A 20,594-nucleotide genomic window follows, 5' to 3' on the forward strand; every position below is an offset into this window, starting at 1 on the left:
AAGCCCAAGCCATTCGCGCAGGCTCGCACAGCCTTGGGTCCTTCGCCATCCGGTGGCTGAGTCGATTGTAACAAGTTTCAGCGATAGAATTTTGTATAGCCTCCGGCGGCCCGCCGCCCCCCGTTCGGACCGTGGATGGATGGAGAGAGGCCAGGCAGCCAGCCAGCCAGCCAGCGACCGAGCCCGCAGCCCCTGGTAGACGTACCCGCCGCCCATTCATACCTTATTTGGTCTGCCTGCGAAATCAACATTCGCCGATGCTCCTCGCTGATGACCAATCATCATCACTCATGCCCATTATTAGCGGCATTGTCTATTCAGGGTTGCCGACTTCTGGCGTACCTATACGGTATACACGCTCGCTGGCCTGAAGCGCATCTGATACGACTCTTTTTTTCCTTCTGTGACCGTAATGCTGTACAGTACAGTACACATGAGGTAGCACAGGACAGTACAACTTGCAGTCGGTCGTGTGGGTTTTGTCCCGCTTACTCTTGCGACTGTTAAAAAACGCCCTTGTCGATGTGCTTCGTATGTGATGCGGCTGGCTGTGGCGATGCCTGACAAACCAAACTGGATTTCAAAGCGGCCCCATGGGGCCCCTGAGCAACACCATGTCATCGGATCACTGACGGTCCCGCCTCCTGACTGAGGGCGGCCGCCAACGTGCCACAGACTTCAGCCACGGCGTGCCTTTGCTGCTGCTGCTGCTGCTGCTGTCTTGTCGCTTTGTATCGTAGCCGCGCGCATTCACTTAGGACAAGAGGTACGCGTTTGGAAAAACCCAAGTTTGTTCATCTAGCCAGCCAAACCGTTGGGTTCTGTCCAGAACCTTCAAATGTCAGACCTTAACTCCAAGATTGCCCCTCTTGCGGTGGTATTCTTTATCGGCAAGTTCTTTTCCTCCTCCTCTCCTGCTCCGTCTGTAGTACAGCTCGGTGGCGGCGGCATCGTCATCTTCGCGCCGACCCCCATCGCTATTACAACCTCCGCCCGCGACGCCCTGATCCTGGGAGGACCTCCACGCGAGCCCGCGACCTGTTACATGTAACTGCGATATCCTACAGGACCGTAGAAGCCGGATTCAGCGTCCCGTTCGATACCATCGCCGGACCCCGTGCCGGGGGCTGCACTTCCTTGCTCCTAGTAAGGCGTGTAGCCACGGGCACGCCCCCGGTAGCCGCCACGGTAGCCGCCCCGAGGGAAGCTCCCTCGTCCGAAGCCTCTCCCGCCGCGGAAGCCGCCGCGGCCGCGGCCACGGCTCATGCCCGGGACGTTGGTCCGCTTCGGCGTCACCTTAATGTTGCGGCCCTTGAAGACGCTCTCGTTGAGCACCAGCGCCTGGGCGACCAGGCTGGGCTCTGTGAACTCGACGTAGGCGTAACTGTGGGTGCGGTGCGGCGCGTTCAGCACAGTGTCTCACCCTCACAGTTGATGGTGCGCGCGCGCGCTCGGGGGGAAGGGGGAAAGCTACTCACCCCTTGGGCTGGCCGGTGAACTTGTCGAGGAGGATGGTGACGCGGTTGATGGAGCCGCAGCTCTGAAAGTGCGCCTGGATCTCTTCGGGCGAGGCCGAGTAGTCGACGTTGCCGACAAAGATGCTGCGCGCGTCGACCGACTCCTTGTCATCGGCGAGGTCGGCCGACTGCTGCTCCAGCGTCGCCTGCATCTCGCGCAGCTTCTTGGCCTCCTCTTCCATCTCCGCCACGCGGCGCTTCATCGCCGTGATCTCTTCCTAGCGGGGCGCCAACGTCAGTCGTTTCTCCTCGCGCGGTGTGGTTCCCCCCTCTTGTCGCGCCGAACGCACCTCCTCGCTGGCGGCGATGTCGGTCTCCGGCTCCCGCTCGGGGGCGGCGGCCGGAGACTCCTCGGGCTTTGCCGTGTCCGACATGGTGGCGGGCACGCTGAGTTTCGAGTCGTGGGACTTGCACAAGGGGAACTGAACTGGACTGAAGCAACTGTCAGCTTGCGATCGGCACGGGTGCAAGTGGTAAGGCAGCGGAGTGTCTCGGGGGAAAAGGTGAAGGAAGCGGAAGGTGTCAATGACGCGAAAATGAGTAAAGCGCGCTCGCGCCAAACAAAGAAAAGATCCTACCGTCTGCAAGACTGCCTGCCTTTGTGTCCAGATGTCCGTGCTGATGGCGAGTCCAGGCGCGTGGGGGGCGTGCTGCCAAAAGAAGAGAGAGAATAAAAAAAGGCGATGCGATGAAGTCGAGAGCAGGGGCGCGGCACTCCAGAAATCCAGGAACACGGTGATGAAGCGATATGCGCATCGCGCAGTAGCGGCGGCTGCTCGGCCGAGGCGGGGCGCCGAGGTTTGTCCGGCGGCACGGTAAATGCATACGAAGCACATGGGGCAAACTCTGTGTGGGGCAGGGCTCCTTCCAAAATGGGCAATTGGTGTGGCTTCGTTGGCGGCGCTTGCTTGCTTGACTTGACAGACGCACACTTGTCAACACAAGACGCCTGTTTGTCACTTTGTGTGACCTACTGTGCACGCGCCTTTTGATACTTTCTGTTGATTACGGCCGCTCGCGAGGGTTTGACGTACTAGTCATATATGCCATGGCCTTCTGACGCTGAAAGTGAGCAAGCTTTATTTGTTGGCAACCCCGGCGATCCTTTGCACGATCAAACCCGTCATGGAAACCTAGTCAACCTCTTTCCAAGGTCCCAGGACAGCAATCCTCCGGTTGGGAGGATCAACCTTGCGTCTCCGGGCGTGTTCAACAGCGCGGTAGTACTGCACGTCGTTGGCCACCTGCCTCGCCAGAACATCCACGTCAGCGCCGTCCAACGTGTCGTCCAAAACGCACGCCTCCAGCGCTGAAGCAATCGCCTCGCAGTCCCAGCACTGGCACACCGAGTATTCACGCCCCGTGTGCGCTCGGTAAAGCTCGGCCGTGCGGTCCATGCCCGGTGCCAGCGACGACTTGGGAAGCTTGTCGTCGTGATCGATGAAGCGGCCGCAGCGCTCCACCATGGATTCCCTATACCAACCGGCGGACAGCTGGTGTGTGTGCCACGCCAGGTCAATGTCCAGGGTCGGGACGAGCATCTGCTTGGGGTGCAGGGCGAAGAGCTCGAGGAAGATCCCGTAGCGCGTGACCGCCCGCTGAAGGGTGCCCTCGAGCGCCGGGCTGCGCAGCCAGAGCTGGCTGTGCATCTTGGACACGAATGATGCCTGGCGCTCGACGTTATCGACGAGTACCCAGACATGCCGTCTCTTCGCTGACGCGCGCTGCATGACACTGACAAAGGACTGCTCTCGAGGCGTCAGTCCGTCCAGGGAAGACATGGCCGTTATATTGGGCATGTCTCGCAGGCTGCCCTCTTTTTTGAGCAGGAGCGCGACGGAACCGCTTGCGATACCAGCATCGCGGAGATACTGGAAGAGATCAGCCTCCAGCTTGACGGTCTCCGTAAGCCATGTCCGATCCTTATCGGACACGGTGTATGACGAGTCCTTGGAGTCCATGGCAGCGTGCTATAAGCCGGTGAGTATGATATTATACGCGTAGAGAGGTGCTTTTCAAACTGCGGCGTACAATTTGAGACCACGGGAATGGCACCCTTCGTAACCACCTCAGTGAGTTGTCCACGCAGTACTCCTCAAAGTCTGCCGGGTTGAGGAGATAGGCATGCCAAACCATGAGGACGTCTAGAAGCTGCATGTGAGTCGACGACGCAGGCAGAGCTAGGACTCGAGACCTGCGCAAACCTACCTAACGGCGGCAAGTAGGGGAGAGGCGCGTCCACCGTTCCGAAGCGCTGCGAGGCGCTGGGAGACACGGCGCGGTCGATAGAGACAGCCCAGGCCAAGAACCGCCCGGCCGCCAGCTCGAGGTACCACGTCCACTTTTCCTTCCTCCTCGAGTCCCAGGTCGCGTCGCGGAGCTTCACGGGCGCGTTGACATACTTGCGCCTGGTTGCGTCGTACTTTCTGCGGTAGACGGTCCGGTTGTGCCGCTCGAGCCCGAAGGTGTCGTCGAGGTCGGTGGAGGAGATGATCTGGGAGCGTAGCGCGTAGAATACCTCGAGGAGCTCCAGGTGCACGGCGCATTGCGCGACGGTCGGAAGGGAGGCGGCCGACAAGGACAGCGATTTGAAGACGCAATCATCGGGCACGGAAGGCGCCTCGTGTGCGTCGTGCTCCTTGCCGGAGCTGGGGCTGGCGTAGTGGACAAAGGTCTCCTTGTACAAGATGGGGTTTTGGGTCGAGATGTGCGCCAGGCAGGTTTTGCTGGCTTGGTGAAGGCTCTTGAGTTTGGACGGGAGTACGGTGGACGCCATTATGTTGCCGCGGATGGATGACGGCTTGGAGACGTTACAGCATCAACAAGAATGGGCGCTCAAGACTGAGTTGAGTGAGGGCTGAGATGAGAGCGAGTGTTGGTCAAACCCATACAAAGTCGGTAGGATCGATGTAAATTCAGAATGCCCGCGGATCTCGATGGAACCACAGAAACAACATAATTGTCGACCAGATAACAACATCTGATATCGTGTCTTCAAATGACGCCGTAGACGCGACGAGGCGTGGTGAGGCAGACCGCGAGCCGCAGTGGACTTTCATCAGCTGAGCGTAAACCCCACAGCACCCTGGGGTTCTCCAACGTGCCGACGTGCCAGGCACTGCCACGGCACGATCATCACGCACGAAGCACAGCATACCTAGTGTTCCCCACCCCCCCTGTCCTGGACGCTGGTGTAAGTCGGCTCCGTCCGACGGACGCCCCGCGTGGCAGCGCCGGGGCATTTCCCCCAAGCATGGTCCGCGGCGCGAAAATGCTGGTGCCTGGGGTCGGCCAGCAGCTGAACTCTTCCGAGGTCCGGGCGACATGGACTGGTTTCCTATTCGGGCACCGACACATGGCATTAGTAGTACCCCTCCTATTTCTCCGCCGCCCGGGCGGAAGCTAGGACGCCTCACATGACGGTCCTAGAGACCTAGGCCCCCCCCCCCCCCCCCAATGGTAACTCCAAGATGGAGGAGGGCCCGGGCTTTTGGGAGTCTGCTGTTGTGTCGTTCGCGTATGCCTCGTACAAGCCTCTCGCCCGACACCGCGAACCAGCGTCGAGGGAAAAAAGCCTTGTAGGCTGCGGCGGCTTCGACATGTAGGCCGGCGAGATGGATACCAAAACCTCTCGCTCGCCCTAGAGCTGGAGCACTGCGTGAAGCATCTCCTCTAGTCTCGCCAACACGACAACACTATCATGAGCGGAATCCCATCAGTCATCATCCGATTCATCTGTCATATCCCGTTGGGGTTCCTCGCCAGCAATGGCTTCGGCATGTACAATAGGATGAAGGGCCTGGGCAGCATCTATGACGCTGTACCCGGCGGCCAAAGCTTCCTCCAAGGCGCGCGGGTCATTGGTGGTGTGGTGCGTCTCCCTTGTCGTCTCGCCATGCTGTCATAGGAGCGGCGCAACAAGAGAGAAAAATGAACTGATGATTGCGCAGGGCTGGCCCTTGTTTGCCTACAACTTTGTCTGCTTTGCCCTGACTGGCTTCCTCGACGGTCTGGCGCTGGCCACCATCGGCCTGATCGACCTCGTCTTCACCATCGTCCTCGTCGCAGGCACGGCCATGGAGGCCAACTTCCTCCCACGAACCTACGGAGCCTGCAAGCACGCGTCCGACTGGCGAGACGGGCCGGATGGGAGGAACTTTTTTGACGAAGCCGTGCGAGGCGGGCGGTGGGTTGGGTTCCCCAGGGCGGAGGACCTGTGCCATGGCATGGTGCAGCACTGGGCCTTTTGCATCGCCGTAACGTGAGAGCGCCTCAGGGATATCGGGAGACTTGCTATAGCGAGGATACTGACACGGGGGGGCAGGATCATCTACGGCATATCTGGCTGCATGAACTTGGCCATCGGGCTGCGCGAGGTTCACGGCGCGGGCAGGCGCTTCTCGAGTACTTGGGTCGCACGATCTATACCCCCCGATTTCTGGGTCCTGCGGCCGTTGGCGTTGACTATGCGACACTGTCTCCCGAGCTTGCGGTTCCTCCACCGTTATGCTGGCAAGCTCCTCGCTCGGTGGAGGCCCGTGAGGACGCAGCCGTACGAGTACCGCCAGCTCCTAGGCCTCAGGGCTGGGGGCGACGCCGGGTCGGCGCCCGGCCTGCCCTTCAAGGTCACGTCGTTTCTCGCCGAGGAGCTTCACTTTGTCGAGCTGCTGAGCCTCGTCGCGTCGACGGAGCAAATGGCGGCCATGCTGCTGGGCACCAAGGATCCGGCACGCGAGCTCGAGGAGCTGCGGTCGTTTACCTGCGCGGGGACGGACAAGTCGCAATGTCGCATCTGCGATGCACAAGTCTGCAGTGTTTGTGCACCCCCCTTTCCCCCCGTGTTTTCTTCTTTTCTGTTATGGCCCGTTTTCATATGATGGCGCACCTACTAACTAACCCCCCCGCCATGTTTTCGTACACCAGGACTGCGACACGATCGTCCCCCTGGCGAAAACGCAGGCGGCGCGGCATCTCGACATGTGCCGGCCTTGCTGTGCCAAGTGCTATTACAAAAGCTACTGCCGGCGGACGCCGACGTCTTTGCGTGTCAAGGGGCGTACGCACGATGCGAGCTGCGAGCTTGGTCGCGAAGACGGAGATGTGGAAAGGTCCGGACGGCAGGAACTGGAGGACAAGTCTGAGGAGGAGGGGAGCGTATGCAGGGCGTGTGCGGCCATGTCCGCCGAGGGCAGGCGAGCGGCCTTGGAGGCGAGGGACACTGTCGCGGCGCGGCGACTGGCGCGGTATCCGATGCTGTGCGGGCTGTGCCAGTGGTCGCTCGCACCGGGCGAGGCAAGGTGGTGGATATGCTCGGTATGCCGCGGAGAGTGTCTATCCGGCGTCCATCCACCGTGGCAGGAAGACTGTTGAGCTTCGATATTGTAACAGCTTCATCCTGATTTCTTAACGAGTGCCTCCATCCATAGCTCAGTCAACAACAGAAGCTCTTGCTCCTTCACGATGTCACTTGTTCTCATCGGAACCCGGCTGGTCAGCCAGGGGTCACCTTCTAGGCGAGGTGCTGCGTCCGCGATGCAGTGGGGGGCGGGCTTTGGAGAAGGGAAGGATAACAAGGGCTATAGTCGGCGTGTGGCCATCGGTTCAAAAGCCGTGGTCCAACTTGGTGGCAACCGACGGGGTCCAAAGACTCTAAAACAACATAGCGCAAGGCGGACCCGGGGCGGGCGCAGATGCAGGGCCCCGCCCTCCGTCAGCCAGCCGCAGCCGGCAGGCAGCAGAAACGCCGGGCTGATCGCCTGTTGTATTTCCCCGTGGGCGAATTGACGCGTGCCGTGAGCACACCCGTTGTTACTTGGCGGTGCACTCGTGGGGTTGCGTCTCTCACAGCCGCCAGCGCACTCGACTTACACGAAACCACGGCTGTTGTGATAAGACACCATTGCGGGACGCTCTTTGTCCACAACACCACCACAACAAACCCTTGCTGCTGGCAACCCAACAACACCTACTTCGTACTTTTGTGCACAGCAAGTGGCCTGAAGCAGCTCGGGAGGGGCAACACGCATCATGTCGTCGCGGCTCAAGGTCGTCCGCATCGCCAACAAGCTCCTCGCCCCGTCCCCGTCCAGCATCACGCCCTCCTCGCCCAACCTCCCGTGGACGCCCCTCGGCGGCGCCTCGCGCGAGCATCTCTTCCACGAGCTCGAGGCGCTCTACTGGGACGGCGTGGCTTCCGAGCTCGAAAACATCGTGCGCGCGCTCCACGCCTGGCACCATGCGCAGCAGCAGCCAGACTTGGCGGACGTGACGGTCGAGGACGAGGACGACGACAAGGTATACGGCTTCGACACCTTTCTGGACCAGGTCAGTGGGGAGGCAAGGGAGAGAGTCATTCGCGAGTGTGCGTCTAAATCAGTTCCCCTCGAATTATTTGAGACTGTGTTGTTGTTGTTGTTTATGTTGTTGTTGACTGGCCGTAGTTCACGCTCGAGCAGAGAGCAGTCGCTATGGTTTCGACCCTCCGACCGTGTATGAGGCTGCGCTCAGCGACGTGATTCGCGAGCGCAAGGCCGAACTCGTCAGCACGCATCTCAAGGCGTCTGTGAGAAAGGCACTGGAAGGTAAGCCCCTTTCCAATTTTATTTTATTTTATTTTTTTCTTGTTTGAAAAGGTTGGGGGGGCTAATGAGCGCGGTGGGCAGCGGACACGCCCACGCTGAGCAGACCGCAACAACGTGCGTGGATGCTCCTCCAAGCAGCGGGTATGCAAGCAAGTCCGTGCCGAGGAACTACTACTGGGAGGTCCTAATACTTTTAGGCCTCCTTGACATTGACAAGCTTATTGAGCATCGTCCGCCCCCCGATGGGTTGCGCTACACAAAGAGGCCCGCCGTGCCTCAGTGTAAGTCCTCCGGCATCCATGTTGCTCGAGTCCACGTCTGATATACATGGATAGTGGCGCCGGCCAAGTTTGACAAAGATTGGGTTCCCAAGTTTGCACCTCTTCGCTGCTCAAGACCCAACTGCAAAGCCCCCATCTGCGGTAGTATGTATAAGTCTCAAGGTAAAGAGGGCGAACCGTCAACCATCTGCGAAGACTGCTACTGGCGGTTCCACCACGGGCGCCCCTCCTCATCCTCCTATGTCAAGTCCTACAAGCACTGCGTCCTGCTCGAGTCCGTCTCCCCCGAAACGAGCAGGAGCATCTGCCTCTGCAGGGACGTGGCCCACCTCGACGCCGGCGGCAAGCCCGTGAGCCTGTTCCCCGTGGGCAGGACAGCGCAGCACGTCGACGTCGCAGGCCCCGGGACGCCACAGTGCGGACTGCTCAAGCTCGGCGAGGCCGTGGCGTCGGCCAAGTACAGAGGGCTGGAGGAGCTTGCTGGCCAAAAGGGCGTCAAGGTGCTCAAAGAGGAGGAGAAGCAAAAGAGGCGCAGCTACAAGACGGGCATCGATGCCGCCAGATTCGAAGCCCTGCTCCAGGAGGGGCCCACGGACCCAGGCAACGACAACGACGTGTCGTCGTTTATCAGACAGTTCGCAGACCCAAATCCGTTTGGCCATGTGCACATGTCTCTCCGGGTCGGGCCCTTGGTCGTCGAGAACGGGGTGGCGCAGTAAGTCTCCTGTCCTGTGGTCGCAGTTACTGTATATATGCATGGTTTGTGCTGACGCGTGACATTGGTGATGCAGCACGAAAGGAGGCGCGCGCATCAGTCTTCGTGAGCTTCCCGTCTTTCATGAAAGGGCATGCCAGCGGGCGGATCGCGTGCTCCTCGTCGACGGGACGCCGAACAAGGGGCTCTGGAAGAGCAAGCAGCCTGCCACGCAGCCTAAACGATACAAAGCCATCATGAAGCAGGTGGTCGGCCTTCCGTTTAGCGGCATGTTACCACACGATGCCGAGCTAGAAATTGTCAAGGACCTGCTGGATGCGAGCGAGTCCATGAATGACCGGCCAGACACCAAAGAAAAGGACGGCGGAGCGTCCCACATTCAGGCCGCCATGGAGAAGCTCAAAGCCATCATCGGCAGTCGAGCGAGGACATACCTGCGGCACGTTGCAGACGTGCTAACAAGCCCATCCACCAATCTCACATGGAGCCCCAAGCAAAATAACTGCCTCACATTCTGCAACAAAATCGTCGACACGGACCTCTTCAGACCGCTCGTCGGGGGCGAGCACCACACCGATGACAAGACGACCCAGCCGCTGTACCTCTTGAGCTTCGTCTGCCCAGAGAGCGGGTACCTCAAGCCCAGCGTCAGGACAAAGCACGACGTGCCGAGCGGCCTGACGGAAGACTACCTGCGGCGCTTCTACTTTGGGCGCCACCACGACGGCGTCGACATGCTCGACTCCCTCCAGGAGTACTGGTACGACTGGGGCGCGTTCGGCGGGCCGCTGTTCCGCAACCTGGACATGTTCCCCTGGGACTGCACCGAGGCGTACGGCAGGTGCCCGACCAAGTGCGGCGACTGCAACCTGGCCAAGCATCTCTGGGCGTTCCCCTTTGACTCGTGGTCGGCGACGGCGCTGCACCTCGCGCGCGGGCCAGACATGTACGCACCACCGGCGGCGGCGGCGGCGGCGGTCGAGCCGCTCCCGTCAGCCAGCGGGCCGTCCGCCGACGCCAACGAGTCCTGGGCACGCAACCGGCTGTACGTCCTGGCCGCGTCGTCGAAGCTGTACCGCGGTGCCGTCGCCATGGCACGCACGCCGCTCTTCTGTCGGACCACGGCCTGGCTTCACAAGACCAACGAGGGGCTTCTCGAAATGCGTCCCTCCCTGGCGAGGGTACGCATGGGCGGCATCCATCGCGCCCAGCCGTTCAGCCACGACTTCGACACGGGGACGCACGCAGACTTCTTCCTCGCGCCGTGGGCGCTGCTCCCGCGCGACGAGCAAATCGCCGACTACAAGAAGCTGCGCGACGCGCGGGCCGCGCTGGCAGATGTGGACAGCGACGCCGCGAGCGCACGCTTGGTGCAGCAGCCGTTCCGGAAGGCGACGAAGGCGGCGCGGGACTTTGGCGGGTTTGGCGGGAACCGCTCGGGCGTGGTGCCCCCGTACAGTACCTACAGCTCCCACACGACGACGACGACGAACAACGCCCAGATTATATGGATTGCGGACGCGGGCTTCACCCCGGACGCGTGCGACGCGGAGAGAGGCACGGGGGCGTGCGCGGGCGATGCGGCGGGGAGCTCGTCAGGGGTCAACTGCGGGAGCGGCTGCGGGAGCAGCAGCTGTGGAGGACCGGCGTGTGGGAGCAGCGGAGGAGGAGATGGAGGAGGAGGAAGCGGCGGCGGTGACGGCGGCGGCGGAGGAGGAGGGTCGAGTTCGTGTGGTGGTGGAGGGAGCAGTTGCGGCGGTGGGAGTAGCTGCGGAGGAGGGGGAGGAGGCGGCGGCTGCGGCGGCGGAAGTTGAGATAGATGAGAATGAACATGTTCGTCTGACCTTGAGCATTATGAAAAATAAGCGAGAAATGATTTATTGCAAGAGATGAGGCGATGCGGATGAAGGTTTTGCATTTGTGATGCGGGTGTGTGACGGTGCACGGTGGTGATGGGGGCCAAGCAGAAACACCATCGTGACATGTGCTCACCACCAAAGAGGGGAACAGAATGGGTGACATGCACGCGTTTGCGAGCATCAAGAGGTGCCTCACTGCAAACACTAGCGAACATCGCGGCGCCCACCGGGCAACCAAGGTCACTGGGGACATTTGATGGAGGGGCCTCACCACCACGAACACGCAGCCTCACCCCGCCCAGCAACCGTTCACAACCACACACACCCACCGCAGCCAGCAGACAGGCGACACGGGTGCTAGAGGGAGGGAAGGGGTTAACAATATATCAGTCAGTATATTGCAGCATACCAATAACCCCGATGATCCATCGGCTGGCATGCCTCGTTAACTCAGGTGGTAAGCGCTACGGTGCTGCCATCGGGGGAGGTCCAGCCGTTGCCGATTTCCTAGCCCCGATTAGCATAGAGCCTGGCTGAGAGCACTCTGCGGTCCAGGAATGGGACTTCCGCCGGTCAGCACTTGTAGGTGGTGCCGTTGATGGTGAGGGGACTTCTTTTTTTGCTCCTGGTGCCTTTTACTTTTGGCCCAAACAACATTTTATTTTTGCACATGAAAACAAGAATTCGAAATCCTGAATCCTTGGCCGTTGGAGATTTTTATCGTGATTTTTTTTGCATGGGATCATGCGTTGATGCGCCGTGGAAGAGAGAGTTGTCCGTCATGGTCGTGGTCGCGGAAGGGGACGGAGCCCCAACGCGCACGACGTACACCTACGCGGGCGGCTGGTAATCCTTCCCATGCCCACGACTGAGGAGGCGATGGCGGGCATGAAACTTGTGAAAAGGCAGCTGTTCAGGGTTCGAATCCCGCGGCGGGCCTTTTTTGTGTGCGCTTTTTGGGGCCATGCGGATAGAGTGTCTGTTCAGGGGCGCGCCGTTGCTGGGAGGACCGGGCGGCCAGCCTGAACAAAGAAGCATGCGGCAGCGGGAACTCGCCTCACACGATGTGCACCCTGGCCGACGCAGAGACTTGGTGACCTGCCTTGCTGCTTCTGGGACGGCTCTACGTGATATGGGGCGACAAAGGCGTTTTGGTGAGGCCGGCTGGACGACTGGAACCCTTTTGTCGCCTCGTGCACTTACATAGAAGGGCATGATTGATTGTATTTAAAATGAGATCCAAGAGTTGTAGTATGCCGTGATAGATAGTGTCTTAAATTCTGCGTTCATCATGAAAGAATTACCATAGTTTGAGCGGTGGACAAAAAATGAAGCAAATGTTGCCGGCTCCATCACGCCCCAGTCGCTCCAAGGGACACTCCGAAAAGGCGGGCCTGTTCTTCTTTGTCGGTATTTTCTACATTTCAAATATAAATTTTTCAATCAGAGAAGTATTGAAGATATGAAAAGCTGAAAATAAAATATCTAGAGGCGAGGCACGAGTTTTTGTCGTTGATCAGATTGCCGGGTCGTGGCCGCACAACTAGTTAGACATGTCGTCGTCGCGGTTGCCCCTGGACCGTTGCCAAGGCGCGGGGCACATCGTGGCAAGGGGGGTGCTCTGTCTCCACTGGTGGGGCGAGGACCCCTCCTGCTGCTTCTGCTGCTGCTGCTAACGTACGTAGGCGTCGATACGTAACTACGCACATACAGTGCAGCTGTACCAAGTGCGCAAGTGCGGTAGTGCATGAGGCGCTTGCTGTTGGTGCAGCCACCGGCCTCCAGCAGGATCGAGGGCATGTCTCGAGTCTCGACGGCGTGTGTGTGTGTGTGTGTGTGTGTGTGTGTGTGTGTGCGCCCCGATGCTGCAACGGCCGCTGCGCCGCCGCCGCGCCGCGTCCAAACAAATGGAACCTCGACCACCACCCTTACTTACCTGGAACAGGGAGGGAGGGTTGGCTTTTGGGAGGAGAGCGGAGGGGGAAGGGAGGAAAGCCAAAAAGGCCTGGGATAGCAGAGGCGACAATGAAGGCCCGATAGCATTGAGGTTCGACGCCAAGGCGTCACGTTCAGCTGCCTCACTCCGAAATGGGGCTGTTGACCGACTTTCGTAAACACATGCCTGCCTCCATCACCAACTTTATTGATAAACCCATCTCCTCTACCGGCGGCATCATAAACCCCATCGTCGAGACTCGCGTGCCTTCCGCATGCGCGCAACAGCGCCGTGATCGCGCCGACGCCAACCCCAAAAAAAACAAGGCGTCGAAGCGACGATTCTCTTCTTCGTACTTTTGCCCGCCCTCCCTCTTTCCCGCCGCCCTCCTCTCCTCTCTCTCGCACGACCATGTCCGACGACCCCGAATCATCCGCTCCCCTGCTGCACCCCACGTCGTACCCTCACCCTCGCCCGCACAGCGGCGGCGCCCGTCACCAGCACCAGCACCAGCATCAGCACCACCGCCACGCGCCGCCGCCGCCTCCGCCGCGCGACCACGACGACAATGCCGATCACGACGGCGGCGGCGGCGAGGAGGAGGCCGGGACGGGCGCGCAGCAGGGCGCGGGTCTTGAGTCCGGCGGCGGCGGCGGCGGCGGCGATGTTGTGCTCGCGCGCTGGCGTCGCGCCGGGCGCCGCCTCCTCGACTCCCGCAGGAAGCACTTCCTCGTCATGGCCGTCGTGACGCTCGACGTCGCCGCCCTCCTCGCAAACGTCTTCATCCAACTCATCGCCTGCGAGATGCACCAGCGCCGCGAGCCCTGGGTCCTCGCCGTCACCGACGCCCTCGAGACCGTCGGCCTCGCCTTCAGCTCCCTCTTCATGCTCGAGCTCGCCGCCTGCCTCTTTTCCTTTGGCTTCAGGTTAGCGCTCGACCAAGCTTTTGACTCTTCCTCATCCTCCTCCCCCTCCTCCTCTTATTTCCTACTACGCCCGCTCTCTCTCCCTCCCTCTCTGCCTCCCACTGCGCGTAGTACTCTGCATTGTCAACAAGCCATCATGCTTGTACGGCCGCCGTTACTAACACGAGAGCAACACCTCTTTACAAAAACACACAGCTACCTCCGCTCCTGGTTCCACATCTTCGACTCGACAGTCATCCTCCTCAGCTTCGCCATCGACGTCAGCTCCCGCGGCCTCGCCGAGAGCATCGGCTCGCTCGTCGTCGTCTTGCGCCTGTGGCGCCTCGCCAAGATCTCCGAGGAGGTCGTCATGGGCGCCACCGAGCGCATGGAGCTGCTGGAGGAGCACATCGACGACCTCGAGAGCGAGAACAAGCATCTCAGGGACCTGCTCGTCCATGCCTCGCACCCAAACGACTGAACAAAGACAAAAAGGCAAAAAAGAAAAAGAAATTGTTCCTGTACATTATCAAGGCGGACCGGCCGTGTTCTGATATTTAGCGTTCCACCGTTTCCCGCGTCATCGTGGCGTGGTCCTGTCAATGACTAGTTCTTACGAAAGTACAACATTCACGTCTTTTCTGCATCTGTGTCGGGCTCACTCTACGGTGCGTGCGTGCTTTCAATGCCGCATCGCCGTGTCACACGTCAGCATCGTTAGTCAACCATCTCGGCGAGAGATTCCATTCCGCTGCGGAAGAGACAAGTAAGAGCTACAGATGTGTCTCGCCCGTCCAGGGTGCAGTCCAAATCCGACCCATCTATCTGCCCAAATGCAGTCCTCCGCTTCCCACAAACGCCGCCCAAATGCTTAATGCTCGTGCCAAGGCTCCCATGTCCCAACTCCCTGTATCGTGCCGTCGCCCCGTCTAGCTAAGAAATGCATGAAAACGTTATGCTCGTGGTACGTCGACATGATCGTTGCCGCTGCCTCTGGTCGTTAGGCGTGCCGACCTCGCTTGTTCCCGCCGCCGCCACCGCCGCCGAAAAGGTCCTTGCCGCCGAGGCAGCCTCCGAAAAAGTCCTCAAAGTCCCACCTGCGTTTCGTCCCGGCTCCTCTGCCCAGATGGGCACCCTGGCGTTTGTCTCTCGCACCGCCTAGCCGCGTCTTAGAGCTTCTCGGCGCGTGTTCATGGGCCCGGCCGTCCGACAGGTCCAGCGTGGCGATGTTGGGATAGGGGTGCGACGACTGGAACGTGAAGCTGTCTTGCGAAGGCACGACTACTCGATGCGGTTCTTCGGGGATGATGGGGACGGTCGGAACGGGGGGCTCGCTCGCTCGCTGCGGGGGAGCCTGCGGCTCAGTGCTCGTGCGCGTCAGCTCAGGCGAATTCGTTCGGTCGCTTCGCTCGACTTCGTCTTCGCTGTCGTTGTTGTTGCTGCTGAGAGGCGCGTCGCGACCGTCTAGGCGTTCGGTCGCCCAGGCCCGCACCCTCCACCCTTCTCCATCTCGCAAGCCGAGGTTCTCCCTGTCCAGGAAGGTGAGAAGGTCTTCGAGACACTCTTGGTATCCTTCCGACCGTGCTCTCGATTCGGCCAGAGCAGAGGTCTTGTACAGCTTAGTTACAGACAGGGCGGCAGCCTTGAACACGTCGAGAAGCTGCTCGGGAGCCTGCTCCTGGGCGGCTTGTTTACCCGCCGGTCCATGCTGTAGGTTGGAGCCCCTACCAGAGTCCATCCTCTGGGGGCGAAGTGCAGTAGCAATGTTTGAATAGGTGCCTGGGAAAACGCGTCAGCGTCCTGTGATTCTGCCTGCGTGACGGACGATGCTGGGCTTGTGCTTACGCTGCGTTGCACAAGGATCGGTTGATATTGGAATGACCCCGCGGCTGACTCAACAAGAAATTCGACTAAGGAGGTGTCGAGCGCTGGGCCACGAGGTTTGCGCTGGAGAGGGCCGAGAAATGGATGAGGGCCCGATGGTGAGGCTGCGAGCGTACAGGTGTTTGTGAAGCACTCGGGCACAGCGTCTGCTGGAGTTGTTCGCCGGCAGCGAGGATGAGGTGATGGAGGAACTGGCTGGGCTGTCGAGACCTCAGAGCCACGCAGGTTCTTGTCACGGGGTCCCAAGCGGGACGGCATGTGGGGTCGAGCTTCTTTGGCCAACCGCCACGTGATTCTACATCGCGGACATGCAGCCACAGGTCGTGGCGAGCTAGGTGTATGATACATGTCAAAATGATGTGATTCAAAAGGAAAAGTCGATCTTTTTATCTTTTTGATTGCGAAGCTGCTTTGTCGTCATGATTATCCTTTGTGTGCTGGTGGCCGCAACGGCGCGCTTGGATGGCAGGGCAGCCACCCTGCAGCCGCAAAGTCAGTGGATGGACAGGCAGTTACGAGTACAAAGTACGAAGTACCTCTGAACTGAGGTGCCTGCCTGGTGGTCCTCGCGCGGCAGCCACAAGCGCGCCAACAACATTGACGTCGTCGTTGCACCGGCTCGGACTTTTCTTGTTCCAGGGGTGCGGTGCGCTGACGGTGGTAGGTCGGGGTGGGTGTGGTGGAGCCTGGCCGTCCGTCCAGTATCCGTCCAGCGCCGCCCACGCTGTGAATTGCAGGGGTCACACACTCTGCTGCAGGCTGGCAGTTCAGTCCAGTCATTCTGTGAATGGAAGGGGCGGGTGGATCGTGCACGCGCGCTAGTCGCCCAGCCGGCCTTCGACGGGCACGCATAACTTCGAGATCCCACCACCCTCGTCACTCCATACCTGCAAAAACATCCTTCCGTGCGACCTCTGGCCACCGGAACACGCCCAACACCCGACAAGTCGCGACGTACCGTCTGTCGGTGCTCTTTTGTGCCTTGCACCCGCAGCAACCGCCTCCAGAGTCTTGACTACGCTGTCCCGCGCATCGACAAACGCGTCGCAGCTTTTCAGTCGCGTTAAGAGGTTTCTCGATCCAAGGCAAGGACAGTCGCCATCATGGCCCCGCGGCCCCGAGCCAGCGGCGCCGATACGGACGCGTCCATGTCCGACGCGCCCGACTACCATCGTGGTGACGAGATGGTGCGTTGCAGAATTGCGGGCCTCTTAAGCCGAATCGCCGTCGTTTGATGGGTTGCTGATGGTAATCTTCCAACAGGAAGTCGACGAGACGCCCGACTACACGGACTCCGACACCAATCCAAACACAACTGCCAGCAGTGTGGCTGGTGATCCCATATCAGATGGCCGCAAACGCCGCTCCGAGGCGAACCAGTTGCGCCGAAGCATATTCGGCAAGAAACACGACCGACTCGGCGAGTCCAAGGTACGAGAGCCCCTCGGATTCTCTCCGGACCTATACTCGCCCGCCCGGATACTGACAGTAGCATTCAGGAGGATGACACGATCCGGCGATTCAGATACCTCCTCGGCCTGACGGATCTCTTCCGTCACTTCATCGAGACCAACCCGGACCCCAAGATCCGCGACATCATGGCCGAGATTGATCGTCAAAATGCCGAAGCTGCTCGAGGCAAGAAGGGCGGCGCCAGACAGGGTGGGGCGACCAGCGAGAGGCGGCGACGCACCGAAGCCGAGGAAGATGCCGAGCTTCTCAAGGATGAGAAGCACGGAGGCTCCGCCGACACGGTCTTCCGCGAGTCTCCGTCCTTCATTGACGGTACTATGCGAGATTATCAGGTCGCCGGCCTTAACTGGCTCATCTCACTGCATGAGAACGGAATTTCCGGCATCCTGGCCGATGAGATGGGTTTGGGCAAGACGCTCCAGACAATCTCATTTCTGGGCTACCTGCGTCACATTGCCGGCATCACAGGCCCCCATCTAATCACGGTGCCCAAGTCCACTCTCGACAATTGGAAGCGAGAGTTCGCCAAGTGGACACCCGAGGTCAACGTCCTCGTTCTTCAAGGCGCCAAGGACGAGCGTCACAACCTTATCAATGAGCGCCTTGTCGATGAAAAGTTCGATGTGTGCGTTACAAGCTACGAAATGATTTTACGCGAAAAGGCGCACCTGAAGAAGTTTGCGTGGGAATACATCATTATTGACGAGGTTCGGGCGCATTCGCTTGCTTTCCTTGGCCAGTATGAGTGCTGACGATACACAGGCGCACCGAATCAAGAACGAGGAATCGTCCTTGTCACAAGTCATTCGCCTATTCTCCTCGCGAAACCGTCTATTGATTACCGGAACGCCTTTGCAGAACAACCTTCACGAGCTTTGGGCGTTGCTCAACTTCCTGTTGCCCGACGTGTTTGGTGACTCCGAGGCTTTTGATCAGTGGTTCTCGGGTCAGGACCGCGACCAGGACACCGTTGTGCAGCAACTGCATCGCGTTCTGCGTCCGTTCTTGCTCCGCCGAGTCAAGAGTGACGTTGAGAAGAGCCTTCTGCCCAAGAAGGAGGTCAACTTGTACCTGGGCATGTCCGACATGCAGGTCAAATGGTACAAGAAGATTTTGGAGAAGGATATTGACGCCGTCAATGGCGCTGGTGGCAAGCGCGAGTCCAAGACCCGACTCCTCAACATCGTCATGCAGCTACGAAAATGCTGCAACCACCCATACCTGTTCGAAGGCGCCGAACCCGGACCCCCGTACACCACCGACGAGCACCTCGTCTACAACGCGGGCAAGATGGCTGTTCTAGACAAGCTACTCGGCAGACTACAGAAACAGGGCAGCCGGGTGCTTATTTTCTCCCAGATGAGTCGTTTGTTGGACATTCTTGAAGATTACTGCGTTTTCAGAGAGTACAAGTACTGCCGCATTGACGGAAGTACGGCCCACGAGGATCGAATTGCTGCTATTGACGAGTACAACAAACCTGGCTCGGAAAAGTTTGTCTTTCTGCTGACGACCAGGGCTGGTGGCCTGGGCATCAACCTTACTACTGCGGATATTGTCATCCTCTATGACAGCGACTGGAACCCTCAGGCGGATCTGCAGGCCATGGACCGTGCTCATCGTATCGGTCAGACGAAGCAGGTGGTGGTTTACAGATTTGTCACCGACAACGCCATTGAAGAAAAGGTACTCGAGCGAGCTGCCCAGAAGCTTCGTCTCGACCAGCTGGTCATCCAGCAGGGTCGCGCTCAGATTGCGGCCAAGGCTGCCGCGAACAAGGACGAGCTGCTGTCCATGATTCAGCACGGTGCCGAAAAGGTCTTCCAGACCAAGGGTGCAACGGGCAATATCGCGGACAGTGGCGCGGATATTATGGACGACGACATCGAGGAGATTCTGGCGCAAGGCGAGAACCGGACAAAGGAGCTCAACTCCAAGTATGAGAAGCTGGGCATTGACGACCTTCAAAAGTTCACGTCCGAGTCGGCGTACGAGTGGAATGGCGAGAATTTCGCCAATGTCAAGAAGGACATCAGCCTGAATTGGATCAATCCTGCCAAGAGAGAGCGCAAGGAACAGTCCTATTCCATGGACAAGTATTTCCGGCAGGCCATGTTTCCTAACCCCAAGGCCGACGCAAAGCCCAAGGCGCCCCGGGCACCGAAGCAGGTGCCAGTGCATGACTACCAATTCTACCCCCCTCGTCTCCGCGATCTCCAGGACAGGGAGACGGCATTCTATCGCAAAGAGATTGGATACAAGATCCCCTTGGCGGACGGAGACGAGGAGACTCTGTCAGAGCGCGAGGCCGAGCGGGCGCTGGACCAGCAAGAGATTGACAATGCAACCCCGTTGACGGAGGAGGAAAAGCAGGAGAAGGAGGAACTCTCCAACCAAGGCTTTGGCCACTGGAACAAGCGAGACTTCCAGCAATTCGTCAACGGGTCCGGCAAGTATGGTCGCACGGACTACGAGGGTATCTCACAGGAAATTGACAGCAAGACCCCGGCCGAGATCAAGGCTTATGCTAAGGTCTTTTGGCAGCGCTACACCGAGATTGCGGATTACAACAAGTACATCAAGGTCATCGAAGACGGCGAGGAGCGGACGCGGAGGATCGAGAACCAGCGGAAACTCCTGCGCAAGAAGATGCAGCAGTACCGGGTGCCGCTGCAGCAGCTCAAGATCAACTATTCCGTGTCGACGACGAACAAGAAGGTGTATACCGAAGAAGAGGATCGGTTCCTGCTCGTTTTGCTTGACAGGTATGGTATCGACTCGGAGGGCCTGTACGAAAAGATGCGCGACGACATCCGGGAGTCGCCTCTGTTCCGCTTCGACTGGTTCTTCCTCAGCCGCACGCCAACCGAGCTGTCTCGCCGGTGCACCACTCTGATCACAACCATCGTCAAGGAATTTGAGGATGTTCCGTCGTCCCGGGGTGCTAACGGCGTGAACGGCAAGACGAAGCGTGATCCCGACGAGGAGAATGACGAGGACAGCGTGCTGGGAATGGCCCCTGCCAAGAAGAAGTCAAAGAACGGTGTTAAGGTACCTTGGTCCCTGTTGCATCAGCGAGGGTCGAGCTCGAACTGACTTGAGATCGCAGAACAAGGCTCTTGACAACGTCAAGTCGAGCAAGGCTAGCTCAGCGGCGCCATCCAGGGCCTCTAGCGTGGCATCGTCTGCGTCAAACGCAGGCGCCAAGTCCAAAAAGGGCAAGGGAAAGAAGAGGTGAAGCGGGAATACATGGACAGAGGTTTTACATGTTGGTTATGAGGGCGCGGGTGTCGGAGTGATAGATTGGCGTTTTTGGCGGGCTTTTTGCGGGATTTCCAGGCCAGTTCAGAGGGCTGTGAGGACTGGGAGGGAGACGGTGGCCGAGTCTTGCGTGTCACCCACCGCTACTATTTCAATTCAATAAACATGTGCAGATGTCAACA

At 59.3% G+C, this 20,594-nt stretch overlaps 7 protein-coding genes across 8 annotated transcripts; 4 read left to right on the plus strand and 3 right to left on the minus strand.

The window, feature by feature from the left end:
- Window positions 1-696: 696 nt before the first annotated feature.
- On the minus strand, window positions 697-2,255 carry JDV02_002215 (uncharacterized protein). The gene is made up of 4 exons (XM_047983219.1): window positions 2,096-2,255; window positions 1,808-1,949; window positions 1,479-1,735; window positions 697-1,384 (listed from the first exon to the last, which is right to left on the minus strand). Exons 2-4 carry the CDS (start codon window positions 1,889-1,891, stop codon window positions 1,144-1,146), a joined length of 582 nt encoding a protein of 193 aa, XP_047839189.1. The 5' UTR covers window positions 1,892-1,949; window positions 2,096-2,255; the 3' UTR covers window positions 697-1,143.
- Window positions 2,256-2,528: 273 nt separating this feature from the next.
- JDV02_002216 (uncharacterized protein) lies at window positions 2,529-4,521 on the minus strand. The gene is made up of 3 exons (XM_047983220.1): window positions 3,726-4,521; window positions 3,549-3,661; window positions 2,529-3,487 (listed from the first exon to the last, which is right to left on the minus strand). The coding sequence occupies exons 1-3, from the start codon at window positions 4,291-4,293 to the stop codon at window positions 2,651-2,653; spliced, it is 1,518 nt and encodes a 505-aa protein (XP_047839190.1). The 5' UTR covers window positions 4,294-4,521; the 3' UTR covers window positions 2,529-2,650.
- A 461-nt stretch (window positions 4,522-4,982) lies between these two features.
- On the plus strand, window positions 4,983-6,961 carry JDV02_002217 (uncharacterized protein). Of its 2 annotated transcripts, XM_047983221.1 has the most exons (4): window positions 4,983-5,388; window positions 5,468-5,778; window positions 5,842-6,331; window positions 6,441-6,961. In XM_047983221.1, exons 1-4 carry the CDS (start codon window positions 5,218-5,220, stop codon window positions 6,885-6,887), a joined length of 1,419 nt encoding a protein of 472 aa, XP_047839191.1. In that variant the 5' UTR covers window positions 4,983-5,217; the 3' UTR covers window positions 6,888-6,961. The 2 variants fall into 2 exon arrangements, with proteins under 2 accessions (XP_047839191.1, XP_047839192.1); XM_047983222.1 differs by having other exon boundaries at window positions 5,842-6,961.
- A 433-nt stretch (window positions 6,962-7,394) lies between these two features.
- JDV02_002218 (uncharacterized protein) lies at window positions 7,395-10,970 on the plus strand (the record flags this gene model as incomplete). The annotated part of the gene is made up of 7 exons (XM_047983223.1): window positions 7,395-7,878; window positions 7,958-8,098; window positions 8,180-8,239; window positions 8,296-8,379; window positions 8,434-9,094; window positions 9,171-10,688; window positions 10,961-10,970. Exons 1-7 carry the CDS (start codon window positions 7,545-7,547, stop codon window positions 10,968-10,970), a joined length of 2,808 nt encoding a protein of 935 aa, XP_047839193.1. The 5' UTR covers window positions 7,395-7,544.
- Window positions 10,971-13,020: 2,050 nt separating this feature from the next.
- On the plus strand, window positions 13,021-14,422 carry JDV02_002219 (uncharacterized protein). Its single transcript, XM_047983224.1, has one exon. The coding sequence runs from the start codon at window positions 13,301-13,303 to the stop codon at window positions 14,273-14,275; it is 975 nt and encodes a 324-aa protein (XP_047839194.1). The 5' UTR covers window positions 13,021-13,300; the 3' UTR covers window positions 14,276-14,422.
- An 87-nt stretch (window positions 14,423-14,509) lies between these two features.
- JDV02_002220 (uncharacterized protein) lies at window positions 14,510-15,973 on the minus strand. Its single transcript, XM_047983225.1, has one exon. The coding sequence runs from the start codon at window positions 15,530-15,532 to the stop codon at window positions 14,795-14,797; it is 738 nt and encodes a 245-aa protein (XP_047839195.1). The 5' UTR covers window positions 15,533-15,973; the 3' UTR covers window positions 14,510-14,794.
- Window positions 15,974-16,557: 584 nt separating this feature from the next.
- ISW2 (chromatin remodeling complex Adenosinetriphosphatase) lies at window positions 16,558-20,585 on the plus strand. The gene is made up of 5 exons (XM_047983226.1): window positions 16,558-16,865; window positions 16,942-17,109; window positions 17,178-17,858; window positions 17,914-20,202; window positions 20,261-20,585. The coding sequence occupies exons 1-5, from the start codon at window positions 16,782-16,784 to the stop codon at window positions 20,387-20,389; spliced, it is 3,351 nt and encodes a 1,116-aa protein (XP_047839196.1). The 5' UTR covers window positions 16,558-16,781; the 3' UTR covers window positions 20,390-20,585.
- Window positions 20,586-20,594: the final 9 nt, after the last annotated feature.

Source organism: Purpureocillium takamizusanense, chromosome 2 (genome assembly GCF_022605165.1).
Source record: "Purpureocillium takamizusanense chromosome 2, complete sequence".
Lineage (NCBI taxonomy): Eukaryota > Fungi > Ascomycota > Sordariomycetes > Hypocreales > Ophiocordycipitaceae > Purpureocillium > Purpureocillium takamizusanense.